At 50.7% G+C, this 16,215-nt stretch overlaps 1 protein-coding gene and 1 long non-coding RNA gene across 2 annotated transcripts; both read right to left on the bottom strand.

Annotated features, from left to right (window-relative positions):
* Positions 1 to 272: 272 nt before the first annotated feature.
* On the bottom strand, positions 273 to 16,116 carry LOC117437840 (serine/threonine-protein phosphatase 4 catalytic subunit). Its single transcript, XM_034072481.1, has 9 exons — positions 16,052 to 16,116; positions 14,314 to 14,413; positions 13,322 to 13,373; positions 12,611 to 12,661; positions 11,680 to 11,781; positions 10,221 to 10,394; positions 6,752 to 6,878; positions 3,396 to 3,585; positions 273 to 1,049 (listed from the first exon to the last, which is right to left on the bottom strand). The coding sequence occupies exons 2-9, from the start codon at positions 14,409 to 14,411 to the stop codon at positions 920 to 922; spliced, it is 924 nt and encodes a 307-aa protein (XP_033928372.1). The 5' UTR covers positions 14,412 to 14,413; positions 16,052 to 16,116; the 3' UTR covers positions 273 to 919.
* On the bottom strand, positions 8,847 to 10,058 carry LOC117437841 (uncharacterized). Its single transcript, XR_004550514.1, has 2 exons — positions 9,428 to 10,058; positions 8,847 to 9,271 (listed from the first exon to the last, which is right to left on the bottom strand). It is a non-coding gene; the product is annotated as an uncharacterized lncRNA (long non-coding RNA).
* Positions 16,117 to 16,215: the final 99 nt, after the last annotated feature.

The raw sequence follows: 16,215 nt of genomic DNA, 5'->3' as shown, positions 1-16,215 counted from the left end.
TCACAGCCACAGTGAGGTTTATTCTCGCGAGATCTCGCCGCCCGCTTCTCGTCACCGACTCTCGCGAGAAGATGGCTACGATAGGGGCGTGGTCTAATCTGAGGCTCCGCCCCATTAGATGACGTCATCTCGCCCCGCCCACCCGCTCCCCCCACGTGGCGGCGGTGCGGTCATGGCGGCGGCCATGTTGGCCGCAAGGAGGCCGCCATGATGGTTTGACCACGTGACTCCGCTGCCCCTCCCCCCCCGTTCTCATATTTCGACACTTTTGGTCTTTTTTTGAGGTTTTTTTATCTAAAAGGAGCAGAAACGGCCTCAAAAAAACCCCGTTTGGAGGGAAACGGGGGGGGGAGGGGAGAGGGGGGGAGGGGTCATCCTGGAGGTCACAGGAGGTCACCAAGGGGTCAGGAGGGGTCTGTAAGGTCAAGGGTCACCCATAGGTAATGGGGGGGTCAATTACGTTTAAAGGCCACCCCATGGCATATGAGTGTCCTTGGAGGTCAAAGGTCACCCCAGAGAGTGCAAAGGGTCAAAGGGCACCCCATTTGGCCATGGGGTTCCTAAAGGTCAAATGTCAGCCCAGAAGTCACAAGGGTCATCCATAGATCACGTGGGATCCCTAAAGGTCAAAGGCCACCTAATAGGGTCACAGTCAGCACATTAAGACAGGGGGGCAGGCAGTGACCTCAGTTGACCCCCTTGACATCACATGACCCCCATTGTGTCCATTGATACCCATTGACCCCCATTGACCCCCATTGACCTCCATTGACCTCCATTGACATCCATTGATCTCCATTGACCCCATTGACACCCATTGACCATGGCTGACCCTATTGACCCCAGATGACCCGGGATGACCTGGGGATGACCCCGGTTGACCCCAGATGACCTCGGATGACCCCATATGACCCCGGGGTCACAGGAAGTAGTCGGCCACGGGTTTCTTGGCAGGGATCCCACGTGTTTCCTGTGGAGCTGCCTCGAAGATGATGAATTCCTTCTGCAGGTGCTCGTCCAGCTCCAAGATGGCGGCAACGTTACCGCACCTGCACCCATAGAGACATATAGAGACATATAGAGACCTATAGGGACCCATAGAGACCATAGAGACCCATAGAGACACATAGAGACACATAGAGACATATAGAGACATATAGAGACATATAGAGACATATAGAGACATATAGAGACACATAGAGACGTATAGAGACACATAGAGACCATAGAGACACATAGAGACACATAGAGACACATAGAGACCCATAGAGACCCATAGAGACACATAGAGACACATAGAGACACATAGAGACACATAGAGACACATAGAGACCCATAGAGACCATAGAGACACATGGAGACCCATAGAGACCCATAGAGACACATAGAGACCCATAGAGACACATAGAGACACATAGAGACCCAATGCATGTCTATGTGAGTTATCACCCCCTTAGCATGTCCTTAGCATCCTAACTCTGGACTCCATCACCCCCTCCACATCTCCTTTCCTATAGAACCAATGTATGTCTATGAGTTATCACCCCCTTAGCGAGTCTATCACCCCTTAGCATGTCATTATCATGTCATTAGCATGTAATTAGCATGTAATTATCATGTCACCTGTAGCAGTAGTTGGGCGCAGACCAGACGGTGAGCACGGTCTCACTGAAGTGCCCCTAACTACAGACCCAATGCATGTCTATGTGAGCTATCACCCCTTAGCATGTCATTAGCATGTAATTAGCGTGTCCTTAGCATGTCCTTAGTGTGTCTATCACCCCTTAGCATGTCCTTAGCACCCTAACTCCATACTCCACTGGTACCTACATCCATCATCACCTCCTTCTCTATGGAACCAATGCATGTCTATGACCATTATCCCCCCTTATCATGTCCTTAGCGTGTCCATCACCCCTTAGCATGTCCTTAGCATGTCGTTAGCGTGTCCTTAGCATCCTAACTCCATACTCCAGTGGTACCTACACCCATTATCACCCCTTCTGCATCTCCTTCCCTATGGAACCAATGGGTGTCTATGTGAGTTATCACCCCCTTAGCATGTCTATCACCCCTTATCATGTAATTAGCATGTAATTAGCATGTAATTCTCACGTCACCTGTAGCAGTAGTTGGGCGCAGACCAGACGGTGAGCACGGTCTCACTGAAGTGCCACTTGTAGCCCTCCATGACCAGCTACAGTACCTATGGCTATGTGAGCTACCACCCCTTAGCATGTCCTTAGCATGTCATTAGCATGTAATTAGCATGTAATTATGATGTCACCTGTAGCAGTAGTTGGGCGCAGACCAGACGGTGAGCACGGTCTCACTGAAGTGCCCCTAACTACAGACCCAATGCATGTCTATGTGAGCTATCACCCCTTAGCATGTAATTAGCATGTCATTAGTGTGTCTATCACCCCTTAGCGTGTCCTTAGCGTGTTCTTAGCATCCTAACTCCATACTCCACTGGTACCTATGTCCATCATTACCTCCTTCTCTATGGAACCAATGCAGGTCTATGTGAGTTATCACCCCCTTAGCGTGTCTATCCCCCTTAGCATGTCCTTAGCATGTCCTTAGCGTGTCCTTAGCATCCTAACTCCATTCTCCACTGGTACCTACACCCATTATCACCTCCTTCTGCATCTCCTTCCCTATGGAACCAATGGGTTTCTATGTAAGTTATCACCCCCTTAGCATGTCTATCACCCCTTAGCATGTCATTAACATGTCATTAGCATGTCATTAGCATGTAATTAGCATGTCACCTGTAGCAGTAGTTGGGCGCAGACCAGACGGTGAGCACGGTCTCACTGAAGTGCCCCTGACTACAGACCCAATGTAGGTCTATGTGACCTATCACCCCCTTAGCATGTCATTAGCATGTGATTAGCATGTAGTTAGCATGTCACCTGTAGCAGTAGTTGGGCGCAGACCAGACGGTGAGCACGGTCTCACTGAAGTGCCACTAACTAGAGACCCAATGTATGTCTATGTGAGCTATCACCCCTTAGCATGTCCTTAGCATGTCCTTAGCGTGTCTATCACCTGTTAGCATGTCCTTAGCGTGTCCTTAGCATCCTAACTCCATACTCCACTGGTACCTACACCCATCATCACCTCTTTCCCTATGGAACCAATGGGTTTCTATGGCAGTTAGCATGTCCTTAGCATGTCTATCACCCCTTAGTGTGTCCTTAGCATGTTCTTAGCATGTCCTTAGCATGTCCTTAGCATCCTAACTCCATTCTCCAGTGGTACCTACACCCATTATCACCCCTTCTGCATCTCCTTCCCTATGGAACCAATGGCTGTCTATATCAGTTATCACTCTTAGCATGTCATTAGCATGTCATTAGCATGTAATTAGCATGTGATTATGATGTCACCTGTAGCAGTAGTTGGGCGCAGACCAGACGGTGAGCACGGTCTCACTGAAGTGCCACTTGTAGCCCTCCATGACCAGCTGGTGAGCGCGGCCGATCATGGCAATGGCATTGGCAGCATTGAACTGAGCCACCACATCACTGCCAAACAGGTACCCGGCACCGCGGGGGGACACCCCCCAGCCTGTGGTGTCTGTGGGACATATAGGGTTATATAGGGTATATAGGGTATGGGGGGTATATAGGGTATGGGGGGTATAGGGCAATGGCATTGGCAGCATTGAACTGAGCCACCACATCACTGCCAAACAGGTACCCGGCACCGCGGGGGGACACCCCCCAGCCTGTGGTGTCTGTGGGGCATATAGGGTTATATGGGGTATATAGGGTATGGGGGGTATATAGGGTATATAGGGTATGGGGGGTATAGGGTATGGGGGGTATAGGGGGTATGGAGGGTATGGGGTATATAGGGTATGGGGGGTATGGGGTATATGGGGTATAAAGGGTATATGGGGTATGGGGGGTATATAGGGTATATAGGGTATGGGGGGTATGGGGGGTATAGGGTATAGGGGGTATAGGGTATACAGGGTATGGGGGGTATAGGGAGTATATGGGGTATGGGGTATATAGGGTATGGGGGGTATATGGGGTATGAGGGGTATAGGGTATATAGGGTATGGGGGGTATAGGGTATATAGGGTATGGGGGGTATAGGGTATGGGGGGTATAGGGCAATGGCATTGGCAGCATTGAACTGAGCCACCACATCACTGCCAAACAGGTACCCGGCACCGCGGGGGGACACCCCCCAGCCTGTGGTGTCTGTGGGGTACATAGGGTTATATAGGGTATATAGGGTATATAGGGTATAGGGGGTATGGGGGGTATATGGGGTATGGGGGATATGGGGGATATGGGGTATATAGGGTATGGGGGGTATAGGGTATATAGGGTATGGGGGGTATAAGGTATATAGGGTATGGGGGGTATAGGGTATATGGGGTATGGGGGGTATGTGGGGTATGGGGGGTATAGGGTATATGGGGTATGGGGGGTATAGGGTATATAGGGTATATGGGGTTATATGGGGTATATAGAGTATGGGGGGTATAGGGTATATGGGGTTATATGGGGTATATAGGGTATGGGGGGTATATGGGGTATGGGGGGTATAGGGTATATAGGGTACGGGGGGTATATAGGGTATATGGGGTATATAGGGTATGGGGGGTATAGGGTATATAGGGTATGGGGGGTATAGGGTATATAGGGTATGGGGGGTATAGGGTATATAGGGTATGGGGGGTATAGGGTATATAGGGTATGGGGGGTATAGGGTATATAGGGTATGGGGGGTATAGGGCAATGGCATTGGCAGCATTGAACTGAGCCACCACATCACTGCCAAACAGGTACCCGGCACCGCGGGGGGACACCCCCCAGCCTGTGGTGTCTGTGGGGCATATAGGGTTATATGGGGTATATAGGGTATGGGGGGTATAGGGTATATAGGGTATGGGGGGTATAGGGCAATGGCATTGGCAGCATTGAACTGAGCCACCACATCACTGCCAAACAGGTACCCGGCACCGCGGGGGGACACCCCCCAGCCTGTGGTGTCTGTGGGACATATAGGGTTATATGGGGTATATAGGGTATGGGGGGTATGGGGGGTATATGGGGTATGGGGGGTATAGGGTATATAGGGTATGGGGGGTATAGGGCAATGGCATTGGCAGCATTGAACTGAGCCACCACATCACTGCCAAACAGGTACCCGGCACCGCGGGGGGACACCCCCCAGCCTGTGGTGTCTGTGGGACATATAGGGTTATATGGGGTATATGGGGTATGGGGGGTATGGGGGGTATAGGGTATATGGGGTATGGGGGGTATATGGGGTATATGGGGTTATATGGGGTATATGGGGTATGGGGGGTATAGGGTATATAGGGTATGGGGGGTATAGGGTATATAGGGTATGGGGGGTATATAGGGTATGGGCGATATATAGGGTATGGGGGGTATATGGGGTATGGGGGGTATATGGGGTATGGGGGGTATATGGGGTATGGGGGGTATAGGGTATATAGTGTATGGGGGGTGTAGGGTATATAGGGTATGGGGGGTATATAGGGTATGGGGGGTATATAGGGTATGGGGGGTATAGAGTATATAGGGTATGGGGGGTATAGGGTATATAGGGTATGGGGGGTATAGGGTATATAGGGTATGGGGGGTGTAGGGTATATAGGGTGTGGGGGGTATATAGGGTATGGGGGGTATAGGGGGTATATGGGGTATGGGGGGTATAGGGTATATAGGGTATGGGGGGTATAGGGTATATAGGGTATGGGGGGTATAGGGCAATGGCATTGGCAGCATTGAACTGAGCCACCACATCACTGCCAAACAGGTACCCGGCACCGCGGGGGGACACCCCCCAGCCTGTGGTGTCTGTGGGACATATAGGGTTATATGGGGTATATAGGGTGTATGGGGTTTATGGGGTATGGGGGGTATATGGGGTATGGGGGGTTAGAGTACATAGAGTATAGGGGGTATAGGGAGTATATAGGGGGTATGGGGGGGTATATATGGGGTATAGAGGGAGATGGTGGGATAAGAGGTATAGACTGTGGGGTATAGAGTATATAAGGTATGAAAAGTATATAGGGGGTATAGGGTATATAAGGTATAGGGGGTATATAGAGGGTACAGGGTATATGGGCAGTATATAGGGAATATAAGGGTGATAGGGGGGATATAGGGGGTACAGGGGGTATATAGAGTATATGGATATATAGAGGTATAAGGTATGTAGGTATGGGAGGCATATAGGGGGCATCGTGTACATAGGGTATGGGGGTATATAGGAGGTATATGGGGGGTACAGAGAACATGTGGTTATGGGGGTATATAGGGGCTATAGAGGACATGGGGTATATAGGGGGGACATAGGGGCTATAGAGAATATGGGGTATATAGGGGGTATAGAGGATATAGGGTATATAGGGGGTATATAGGGGCTATAGAGGATATGGGGTATATAGGGGGTACATGGGTCGCAGTGTGTCTATATGGGGTCTATAGGGGGTACATGTGTCTCAGTGTGTCTATAGGGGGTCTATAGGGGGTACACGTGTGTGTCTCAGTGTGTCTATAGGGGGTCTATAGGGGGTACATGTGTGTGTCTCAGTGTGTCTATAGGGAGTCTATAGGGGGTACATATGTGTGTCTCAGTGTGTCTATATGGGGTCTATAGGGGGTACATGTGTGTGTCTCAGTGTGTCTATAGGGGGTCTATATGGGGTCTATAGGGTGTCTATAGGGGGTACACGTGTGTGTCTCACCCTCGGGGTCAGACCAGAGCAGGTCACACATGGGTCCATCATGAGGCACCTCCTGCTTGCGGTCAATGGTGCGGATCTGGTCCAGGGTCTGGATGGAGGGTGAGAGGCCTCCGTGCACACAGAAGATCTGCGGACACACACGTGATTAGCATGTCATTAGCATGTCATTAGCATGTTCATGTCCTTAGGGCATCCTTAGCATGTCCTTAGTGTGTCCTTAGCAGGTTCTTAGCCTGTTCTTAGCGTGTTCATATCGTTATTGTATTCTTAGCATGTTCTTAGCGTGTTCTTAGCATGTTCGTGTCCTTAGGGCATCCTTAGCATGTCCTTAGTGTGTTCTTAACCTCTTCTTAGCATGTTCTTAGCATGTTTGTGCCCATAGCATGCCCTTAGCATGTTTGTTCCATTAGCATGCCATTGGCGTGTCATTAGCATGTCATCAGCATGTCATTAGTGTATCATTAGCATATCATTGGCACGTCATTAGTGTATCAGTAACATATTATCAGCGTGTTGTTAGCATATCATTGGCATGTCATCACCATATCATTAGCATGTCATTAGTGTATCATTGGCCTATCGTTGGCATGTCATTAGCATATCGTTAGTGTATTGTTAGCCTATTGTTGGCATGTCATTAGCCTATCATTGGCCTGTCAACGTGTCATTAGCATATCGTTAGTGTATCATTAGCCTATCGTTTGCATATCATTAGCATATTATTAGTGTGTCGTTGGCATATCATTAGTGTATCATTAGCCTATCGTTGGTGTGTCATTGGCATAGCGTTGGCCTATCGTTGACGTGTCATTAGCATATCCTTAGCCTATTGTTGGCATGTCATTAGCATATACTTAGCCTATCATTGGTGCATTATTAGCATGTCATTAGCCTATTGTTGGTGTGTTACTAGCATATCATTAGCCTATTGTTGGCGTATCTTTAGCCTATCGTTGGCATGTCATTGGCATATCATTAGTGTCTCATTTGCATCTCATTATCACCTCATTAGCATGTCATTACCATGTCATTACCACCTCATTAGCATGTGATTACCACCTCATTAGCATGTGATTAGCATACCTTGCCGTCGATGATGGCGGACAGGCTGAGGTAGTCGAAGATCTCGGTGCAGTAGCGCCACACGGTGACTGATCCATATCATTAGTGTCTCATTACCCCCTCATTAGCATCTCATTACCACCTCATTAGCATGTGATTAGCATACCTTGCCGTCGATGATGGCGGACAGGCTGAGGTAGTCGAAGATCTCGGTGCAGTAGCGCCACACGGTGACTGATCCATATCATTAGTGTCTCATTACCCCCTCATTACCATCTCATTATCACCTCATTAGCATGTGATTAGCATACCTTGCCGTCGATGATGGCGGACAGGCTGAGGTAGTCGAAGATCTCGGTGCAGTAGCGCCACACGGTGACTGATCCATATCATTAGTGTCTCATTACCCCCTCATTACCACCTCATTACCACCTCATTACCATCTCATTAGCATACCTTGCCGTCGATGATGGCGGACAGGCTGAGGTAGTCGAAGATCTCGGTGCAGTAGCGCCACACCGTGACTGATCCATATCATTAGTGTCTCATTACCCCCTCATTACCATGTGATTAGCATCTCATTACCACCTCATTAGCATGTGATTAGCATACCTTGCCGTCGATGATGGCGGACAGGCTGAGGTAGTCGAAGATCTCGGTGCAGTAGCGCCACACGGTGACTGATCCATATCATTACTGTCTCATTATCACCTCATTATCACCTCATTACCACCTCATTAGCATGTCATTACCACCTCATTACCACCTCATTAGCATACCTTGCCGTCGATGATGGCGGACAGGCTGAGGTAGTCGAAGATCTCGGTGCAGTAGCGCCACACGGTGACTGATCCATATCATTAGTGTCTCATTACCCCCTCATTAGCATATCATTGTCACCTCATTACCATCTCATTAGCATACCTTGCCGTCGATGATGGCGGACAGGCTGAGGTAGTCGAAGATCTCGGTGCAGTAGCGCCACACGGTGACTGATCCATATCATTAGTGTCTCATTACCACCTCATTTGCATCTCATTACCACCTCATTAGCATGTGATTAGCATACCTTGCCGTCGATGATGGCGGACAGGCTGAGGTAGTCGAAGATCTCGGTGCAGTAGCGCCACACGGTGACTGATCCATATCATTACCCCCTCATTACCACCTCATTACCACCTCATTAGCATCTCATTACCACCTCATTAGCATACCTTGCCGTCGATGATGGCGGACAGGCTGAGGTAGTCGAAGATCTCGGTGCAGTAGCGCCACACGGTGACTGATCCATATCATTAGTGTCTCATTACCCCCTCATTACCATCTCATTACCACCTCATTACCATGTCATTACCACCTCATTAGCATACCTTGCCGTCGATGATGGCGGACAGGCTGAGGTAGTCGAAGATCTCGGTGCAGTAGCGCCACACGGTGACTGATCCATATCATTAGTGTCTCATTACCCCCTCATTACCACCTCATTACCATCTCATTAGCATACCTTGCCGTCGATGATGGCGGACAGGCTGAGGTAGTCGAAGATCTCGGTGCAGTAGCGCCACACGGTGACTGATCCATATCATTAGTGTCTCATTACCCCCTCATTATCACCTCATTACCACCTCATTAGCATGTGATTAGCATACCTTGCCGTCGATGATGGCGGACAGGCTGAGGTAGTCGAAGATCTCGGTGCAGTAGCGCCACACGGTGACTGATCCATATCATTAGTGTCTCATTACCCCCTCATTAGCATATCATTACCACCTCATTATCACCTCATTAGCATGTGATTAGCATACCTTGCCGTCGATGATGGCGGACAGGCTGAGGTAGTCGAAGATCTCGGTGCAGTAGCGCCACACGGTGACTGATCCATATCATTAGTGTCTCATTACCCCCTCATTAGCATATCATTACCACCTCATTATCACCTCATTAGCATGTGATTAGCATACCTTGCCGTCGATGATGGCGGACAGGCTGAGGTAGTCGAAGATCTCGGTGCAGTAGCGCCACACGGTGACTGATCCATATCATTAGTGTCTCATTACCACCTCATTAGCATCTCATTACCACCTCATTAGCATCTCATTAGCATACCTTGCCGTCGATGATGGCGGACAGGCTGAGGTAGTCGAAGATCTCGGTGCAGTAGCGCCACACGGTGACTGATCCATATCATTAGTGTCTCATTACCCCCTCATTAGCATATCATTACCACCTCATTATCACCTCATTAGCATGTGATTAGCATACCTTGCCGTCGATGATGGCGGACAGGCTGAGGTAGTCGAAGATCTCGGTGCAGTAGCGCCACACGGTGACTGATCCATATCATTAGTGTCTCATTACCACCTCATTACCACCTCATTATCACCTCATTAGCATGTGATTAGCATACCTTGCCGTCAATGATGGCGGACAGGCTGAGGTAGTCGAAGATCTCGGTGCAGTAGCGCCACACGGTGACTGATCCATACTTCCTGAGACACTCGTCATAGAACCCATAGACCTGAGTGATCTGACGGCTCTCGTGGTTACCGCGGATCAGGGTGATGCGGTCGGGGTAGCGCACCTGGGGGGGGGAGGGGACACGGGTGTGGGGTGGGGGCACTTGTGGGGCAGAGCCATATATGGGGCTTCTATGGACCCACACTTATGGGGCGGACACACACATGTGGGGCGGAGGCACTTGTGGGGCTCCTATGGACCCACATGTGTGGGGCGGATACACTTATGGGGCAGACACACATGTGTGGGGTGGAGACACTTATGGGGCAGACACACTTATGGGGCGGAGGCACTTGTGGGGTGACCCACATGTGTGGGGCAGAGACACTTATGGGGCAGACACACATGTGTGGGGTGGAGACACTTATGGGGCGGACACACATGTGTGGGGCGGAGACACTTATGGGGCGGACACACACTTGTGGGTCAGACACACACTTATGGGGCAGACACACACTTATGGGGTTCCTATGGACCCACACTTGTGGGGCGGAGCCACATATGGGGCGACTCACACTTGTGGGGTGGACACACACTTATGGGGCTCCTATGGACCCACACATGTGGGGCAGAGCCACTTATGGGGCGGACACACACATGGGGTTCCTATGGACCCACACTTGTGGGGCCTGACACACACTTGTGGGGCCTGGGCCACACATTGGGTTCTGCTCCACACTTATGGGTCCTGCCCTACATATGGGGGTTACTGCCCCACACTTATGGGGCCTGACCCACACTTACGGGGCGGACCCACACTTATGGGGCAGACCCACACATGGGGTTCCTATGGACCCACATTGCTTTCTATGCCCCACACATATGGGGCCTGACCCACACTTATGGGGCCTGACACACACTTGTGGGGCGGAGCCACACTTATGGGGTTCCTATGGATCCACACATGTGGGGCGGACCCACATTTGTGGGGCCTGACACACACATGGGGTTCCCATGGACCCACACTTGTGGGGCCTGACCCACATATTGGGTTCTAACTCACACATGGGGATCCTGACCCACACTTGTGGGGCAGACCCACACATGTGGGGCTGAGCCACACTTGTGGGGTTCCTATGGACCCACACGTGTGGGGCGGAGCCACATATGGGGTTCCTATGGACCCACATTGCTTCCTATGCCCCACACTTATGGGTCCTGCTCCACATATTGGGTTCTACCCCACACATGGGGGATCCTGCCCCACACTTATGAGTCCTGCCCCACACATTAGGTCCTGTCCCACTCCTTGGGTTCCTGCCCCACATATTGGGGATCCTGCCCCACACTTATGGGTCCTGCCCCACACTTATGGGTCCTGCCCCACACATGGGGGTCCCCAGCCCCACCTTGAGCGCCAGCAGCAGCAGGAAGGTCTCGACGCTGTAGAAGCCTCTGTCCACAAAGTCCCCCATGAACAAGTAATTGGTCTCAGGGACGTCCCCCCCAACCTGTGGGGCACAGGGGGCAGTTATGGGGCACAGTTATGGGGCACAGAGGGGCAGTTATGGGGCACAAAGGGGGCACTTGTGGGGCACAGAGGGGCAGTTATGGGGCACAGGGGGGCAGTTATGGGGCACAGAGGGGCAGTTATGGGGCACAGAGGGGCAGTTATGGGGCACAGAGGGGCACTTATGGGGCAGGTGGAGGGGACTTATGGGGCACAGAGGGGGCAGTTATGGGGCACAGAGGGGCAGTTATGGGGCACACGGGGGCAGTTATGGGGCACAAAGGGGGCACTTATGGGGCACAAAGGGGGCACTTATGGGGCACAAAGGGGGCAGTTATGGGGCACAGAGGGGCAGTTATGGGGCACAGGGGGGCAGTTATGGGGCACAAGGGGGCAGTTATGGGGCACAGGGGGGCAGTTATGGGGCACAGAGGGGCAGTTATGGGGCAGGTGAGGGGACTTATGGGGCACAGAGGGGCAGTTATGGGGCATAAAGGGGGCACTTATGGGGCACAAAGGGGGCACTTATGGGGCACAGGGGGGGCACTTATGGGGCACAGGGGGGCAGTTATGGGGCACAAAGGGGGCACTTATGGGGCACAGGGGGCAGTTATGGGGCACAAAGGGGGCACTTATGGGGCACAGGGGGTAGTTATGGGGCAGGTCGGGGGCAGTTATGGGGCAGGTGGAGGGGACTTATGGGGCACAAAGGGGGCAGTTATGGGGCAGGTTGGGGGCAATAAGAGCACATGAAGAGGTGGTTGGGGTCACTTATGGGGCCCAGGGGGGCACTTGGGGGTCCGGGGGGGGGCACTTATGGGGCAGCTCACCCTGAAGAGCTCCTTGAGGTCATAGAACTGCCCATGGATGTCACCACAGACCTGGGGGGGGAATGGGGGTCAGAGCCCATTGCCCCATAGCCCCCCATAGCCACCCCATAGAGCCCCATAGCCCCCCCATAGCCCCATATATTCCCCCCATAACCCCCTACATGTGTCCCATAGCCAACTAGATCCACCCCATAGCCCCCAATAGCTGCCCCATAGTCCCATATATCCCCCCCATAGCCCCATACCCCCCATTGCCCCCTATATCTGCCCCATAGAGTCCTATATCCCCCCCATAGCCCCCTATATCCAGCCCATAGCCCCCCATACCTGCCCCATAGCCCCCCTATAGCTGCCCCATAGCCCCTCATATCCCCCCATATCCCCCTATATCCAGCCCATAGCTCTTCATATCTGCCCTATATCCCCCTATATGTGCCACATAGCCCCCCTATATCTGCCCCATAGCCCCCTATACATGCCCTATAGCCCCCCCATATCTGCCCCATAGCCCCCTATACATGCCCCATAGCTGCCCCATAACCCCTCATATCCCCCCCATAGCCCCCTATACGTGCCCCATAGCTGCCCCATATCCCCCCATAGCTGCCCCATAGCTGCCCCATAGCCCCCTCATATCCCCCCCATAGCCCCTGTATACATGCCCCACAGCTGCCCCATAGCTGCCCCATAGCTGCCCCATAGCCCCCTCACCGTGACCGGGGAGTCCACCCTCTGCACGTTGCTCTCCTCCACCAGGATCTCCCTGCAGGCAATTGCCCCATAGGGGTGTTCATTAGCATGTTCATTAGCATGTTAATTACCCTGCTAATAACTATGCTAATGAGGCTGATGCCAATCACAACTGTGTGTTATATTAATGGGCTGTTCTTAATATGATGCTTAACATGTTAATATTTATGCTAATGAGACTGTTATTAATGAGATAATTAGCATAACATTGGTATTCTAATACAAGTGCTGTTAATGAGATGAACATTAGTATGCTAATCATTATGCTAATGAGGATATTGTTAATTACAACATAGTTACTCATTATGCTACCAAGACATTATGCTAATAAGGGCCGTATGCTAATGACTCCATTATGCTAATGAGTCTGTTATGCTAATAAGGCTGTCATTATACTAATGAGGGAGTTGTTATGCCAATGTGGCCACTATGCTGATGAGGCAGCTGCTATGCTAATGAGGTGGCCGCTACACTAGTAAGTCCGTGGTTATGCTAATGACTCCGTGGTTATGCTAATGAGCCCATGGTTATAGTAATGATTCCGTGGTTATGCTAATGAGTCCTTGGTTATGGTAATGAGTCTGTGGCTATGGTAATAATCCCGCTGTTATGATAATGATCCCGTGATTATGCTAATGATCCCATGGTTATGCTAATGATGTGGCCACTACCTTAATGAGTTTGTGGTTATGCTAATGATCCCCTGGTTATGCTAATGATCCCGTGGCTATGCTAATGACCCCGTGCTTACGCTAATGAGCCCGTGGTTATGCTAGTCCATGTTTATGCTAATGACCCCGTGGTTATGCTAATGAGCCCGTGGTTATGCTAGTCCGTGTTTATGCTAATGACCCCGTGGTTATGCTAATGAGCCCGTGGTTATGCTAGTCCATTATTATGTTAATGATCCCGCAGTTATGCAAATGAGCCGGTGTTTATGCAAATGATCTGACCTGGCCTTGGCGCACAGAGCCTTGACCTCGCTCTCCTTGATGAGCTCACAGCGCCGCAGCTGCTCGATCTGCCGGTCCAGGTCACTCAGCTCCCCCATGGCTGCAAGGAGATCTCATTAGCATATGGTAATGAACCCACAAACTCATTAGCATATGGTAATGACACATACACACACTCTCATTAACATTATGAACCCAAGTTCATAACATATAACAACTCCCCACTCATTAGCATATGCTAATGACCCAAAACATCTCATTAGCATATGGTAATGACACACACACACCCCGCTCATTAACGCAAGACAATGAACCTAAGCTTATAACATATGATAACCCCCATTCATTAGCATCTGCTAATGAACCTCCCCAGCTCATTAGCATATACTAAGGACACACACCCTGCTCATTAACACATGATAATGAACCCAAATAATGAAACCCCGCTCATTAGCATATGCTAATGAACCTCCCCGGCTCATTAGCATATGGTAATGACCTATCCCCAGCTTCTTGGTATATACTAATGAACCACCCCCAGCTGATTACTGTACGGTAAGAAAACACACTCCCTACTCATTAACATATGATAATAAACCCATGTTCATAATGTCAGATAATGAACCCCCACTCATTAGCATATGGTAACACATTAGCATATGCTAATGAACCCCTACTTCTTAATGTACCCCACTCATTACTACATGCTTATTAACATATACTAATAATAGCATAAATAAACCCTCATTACTTAAAGCTCATTAACATTCATAATGCTAATAGGCTGGCATAAAATGACTCATAAATAATTAATTAGGACTCATTAATTAATGCTGATGAACCCCTTTAATTGACCCTCATTAATTACCCCTCATTAATGACCCCATAAACTCCCACAGAGCCCCACAGACCCCCCATAGATCCCCATTACGCCCCATAGAGCCCCATAGACCCCCATAGACCACATAGACACCCATAAATCCCCATAGATCCCCACAGAGACCCATAGACCCCCCCATAGAGACCCCATAAAGCTCCATAGACCCCCATAGACCCCATAGACCCCCCATAGGCCTCATAGACCCCCCAGAGCCCCATAGAGATACCATAGAGACCACATAGAGACACATAGAGACCCATAGAGACACATAGACACCCAAAAATCCCCATAGACCCCTACAGAGCCCCATAGAGACCCCACAAGGACCCCATAGACCCCAACAGACCTCAAGAGACACCCACAGAGACCCATAGAGACACATAGAGACCCATAGACCCCCATAAACCCCCATAGATCTCCATAGAGCCCCATAGATCCCCCACAGACCACCATAGAGACCCCCATAGAGACCCATAGAGACCCATAGAGACACATAGAGACACATAGAGACACATAGAGACACATAGAGACACATAGAGACACATAGAGACCCGTAGCGCCCCATAGATCCCTATAGGAACCCTATAGAGCCCTATAGACCCATATAGGAACCCCATATACCCCCATAGACCCCATAGATCCCCATAGACCCCCATAGAGATACCATAGAGACCTCATAGAGACCCCATAGAGACCCATAGCGCCCCATAGAGACACATAGAGACCCATAAACCCCCATAGATCCCCCATAGACACCCATAGACACCCATAGACACCCATAGAGACCCATATACCCCATATATCCCTATAGGTCCCTATAGGACTCCTATATATCCCATATATCCCTATAGGCCTCACCGGCAGCGACCTCCGGCGCAGCGGCCGCCGCGCGTCACTTCCAGGCCGGCCCCTGCCGGAAGCGGAAGTGCGCGGCCGTCGGCAGGAAGTGACGTAAGAAGGAGGCGGAGCCAAGGGGGCGGACGCAACCAATCAGCGGCGACAAGGGGGGGGTGGGTCCTAGA

Source organism: Melopsittacus undulatus, chromosome 29 (assembly GCF_012275295.1).
Source record: "Melopsittacus undulatus isolate bMelUnd1 chromosome 29, bMelUnd1.mat.Z, whole genome shotgun sequence".
Taxonomy (NCBI): domain Eukaryota; kingdom Metazoa; phylum Chordata; class Aves; order Psittaciformes; family Psittaculidae; genus Melopsittacus; species Melopsittacus undulatus.
The sequence above is the reverse complement of the archived record's forward strand: the minus strand, read 5'-3'. Positions and strand labels throughout refer to the sequence as shown.

Coding starts and splice junctions, on each gene's coding strand:
- LOC117437840 (XM_034072481.1), bottom strand. CDS start 14,411: ATGGGGGAGCTGAGTGACCTGGACCGGCAGATCGAGCAGCTGCGGCGC. Junction 12,662..13,321: donor GGGTGGACTCCCCGGTCACG/GTGAGGGGGCTA, acceptor TTCCCCCCCCAG/GTCTGTGGTGACATCCATGG. Junction 3,586..6,751: donor GCTCTGGTCTGACCCCGAGG/GTGAGACACACA, acceptor TATGTCCCACAG/ACACCACAGGCTGGGGGGTG.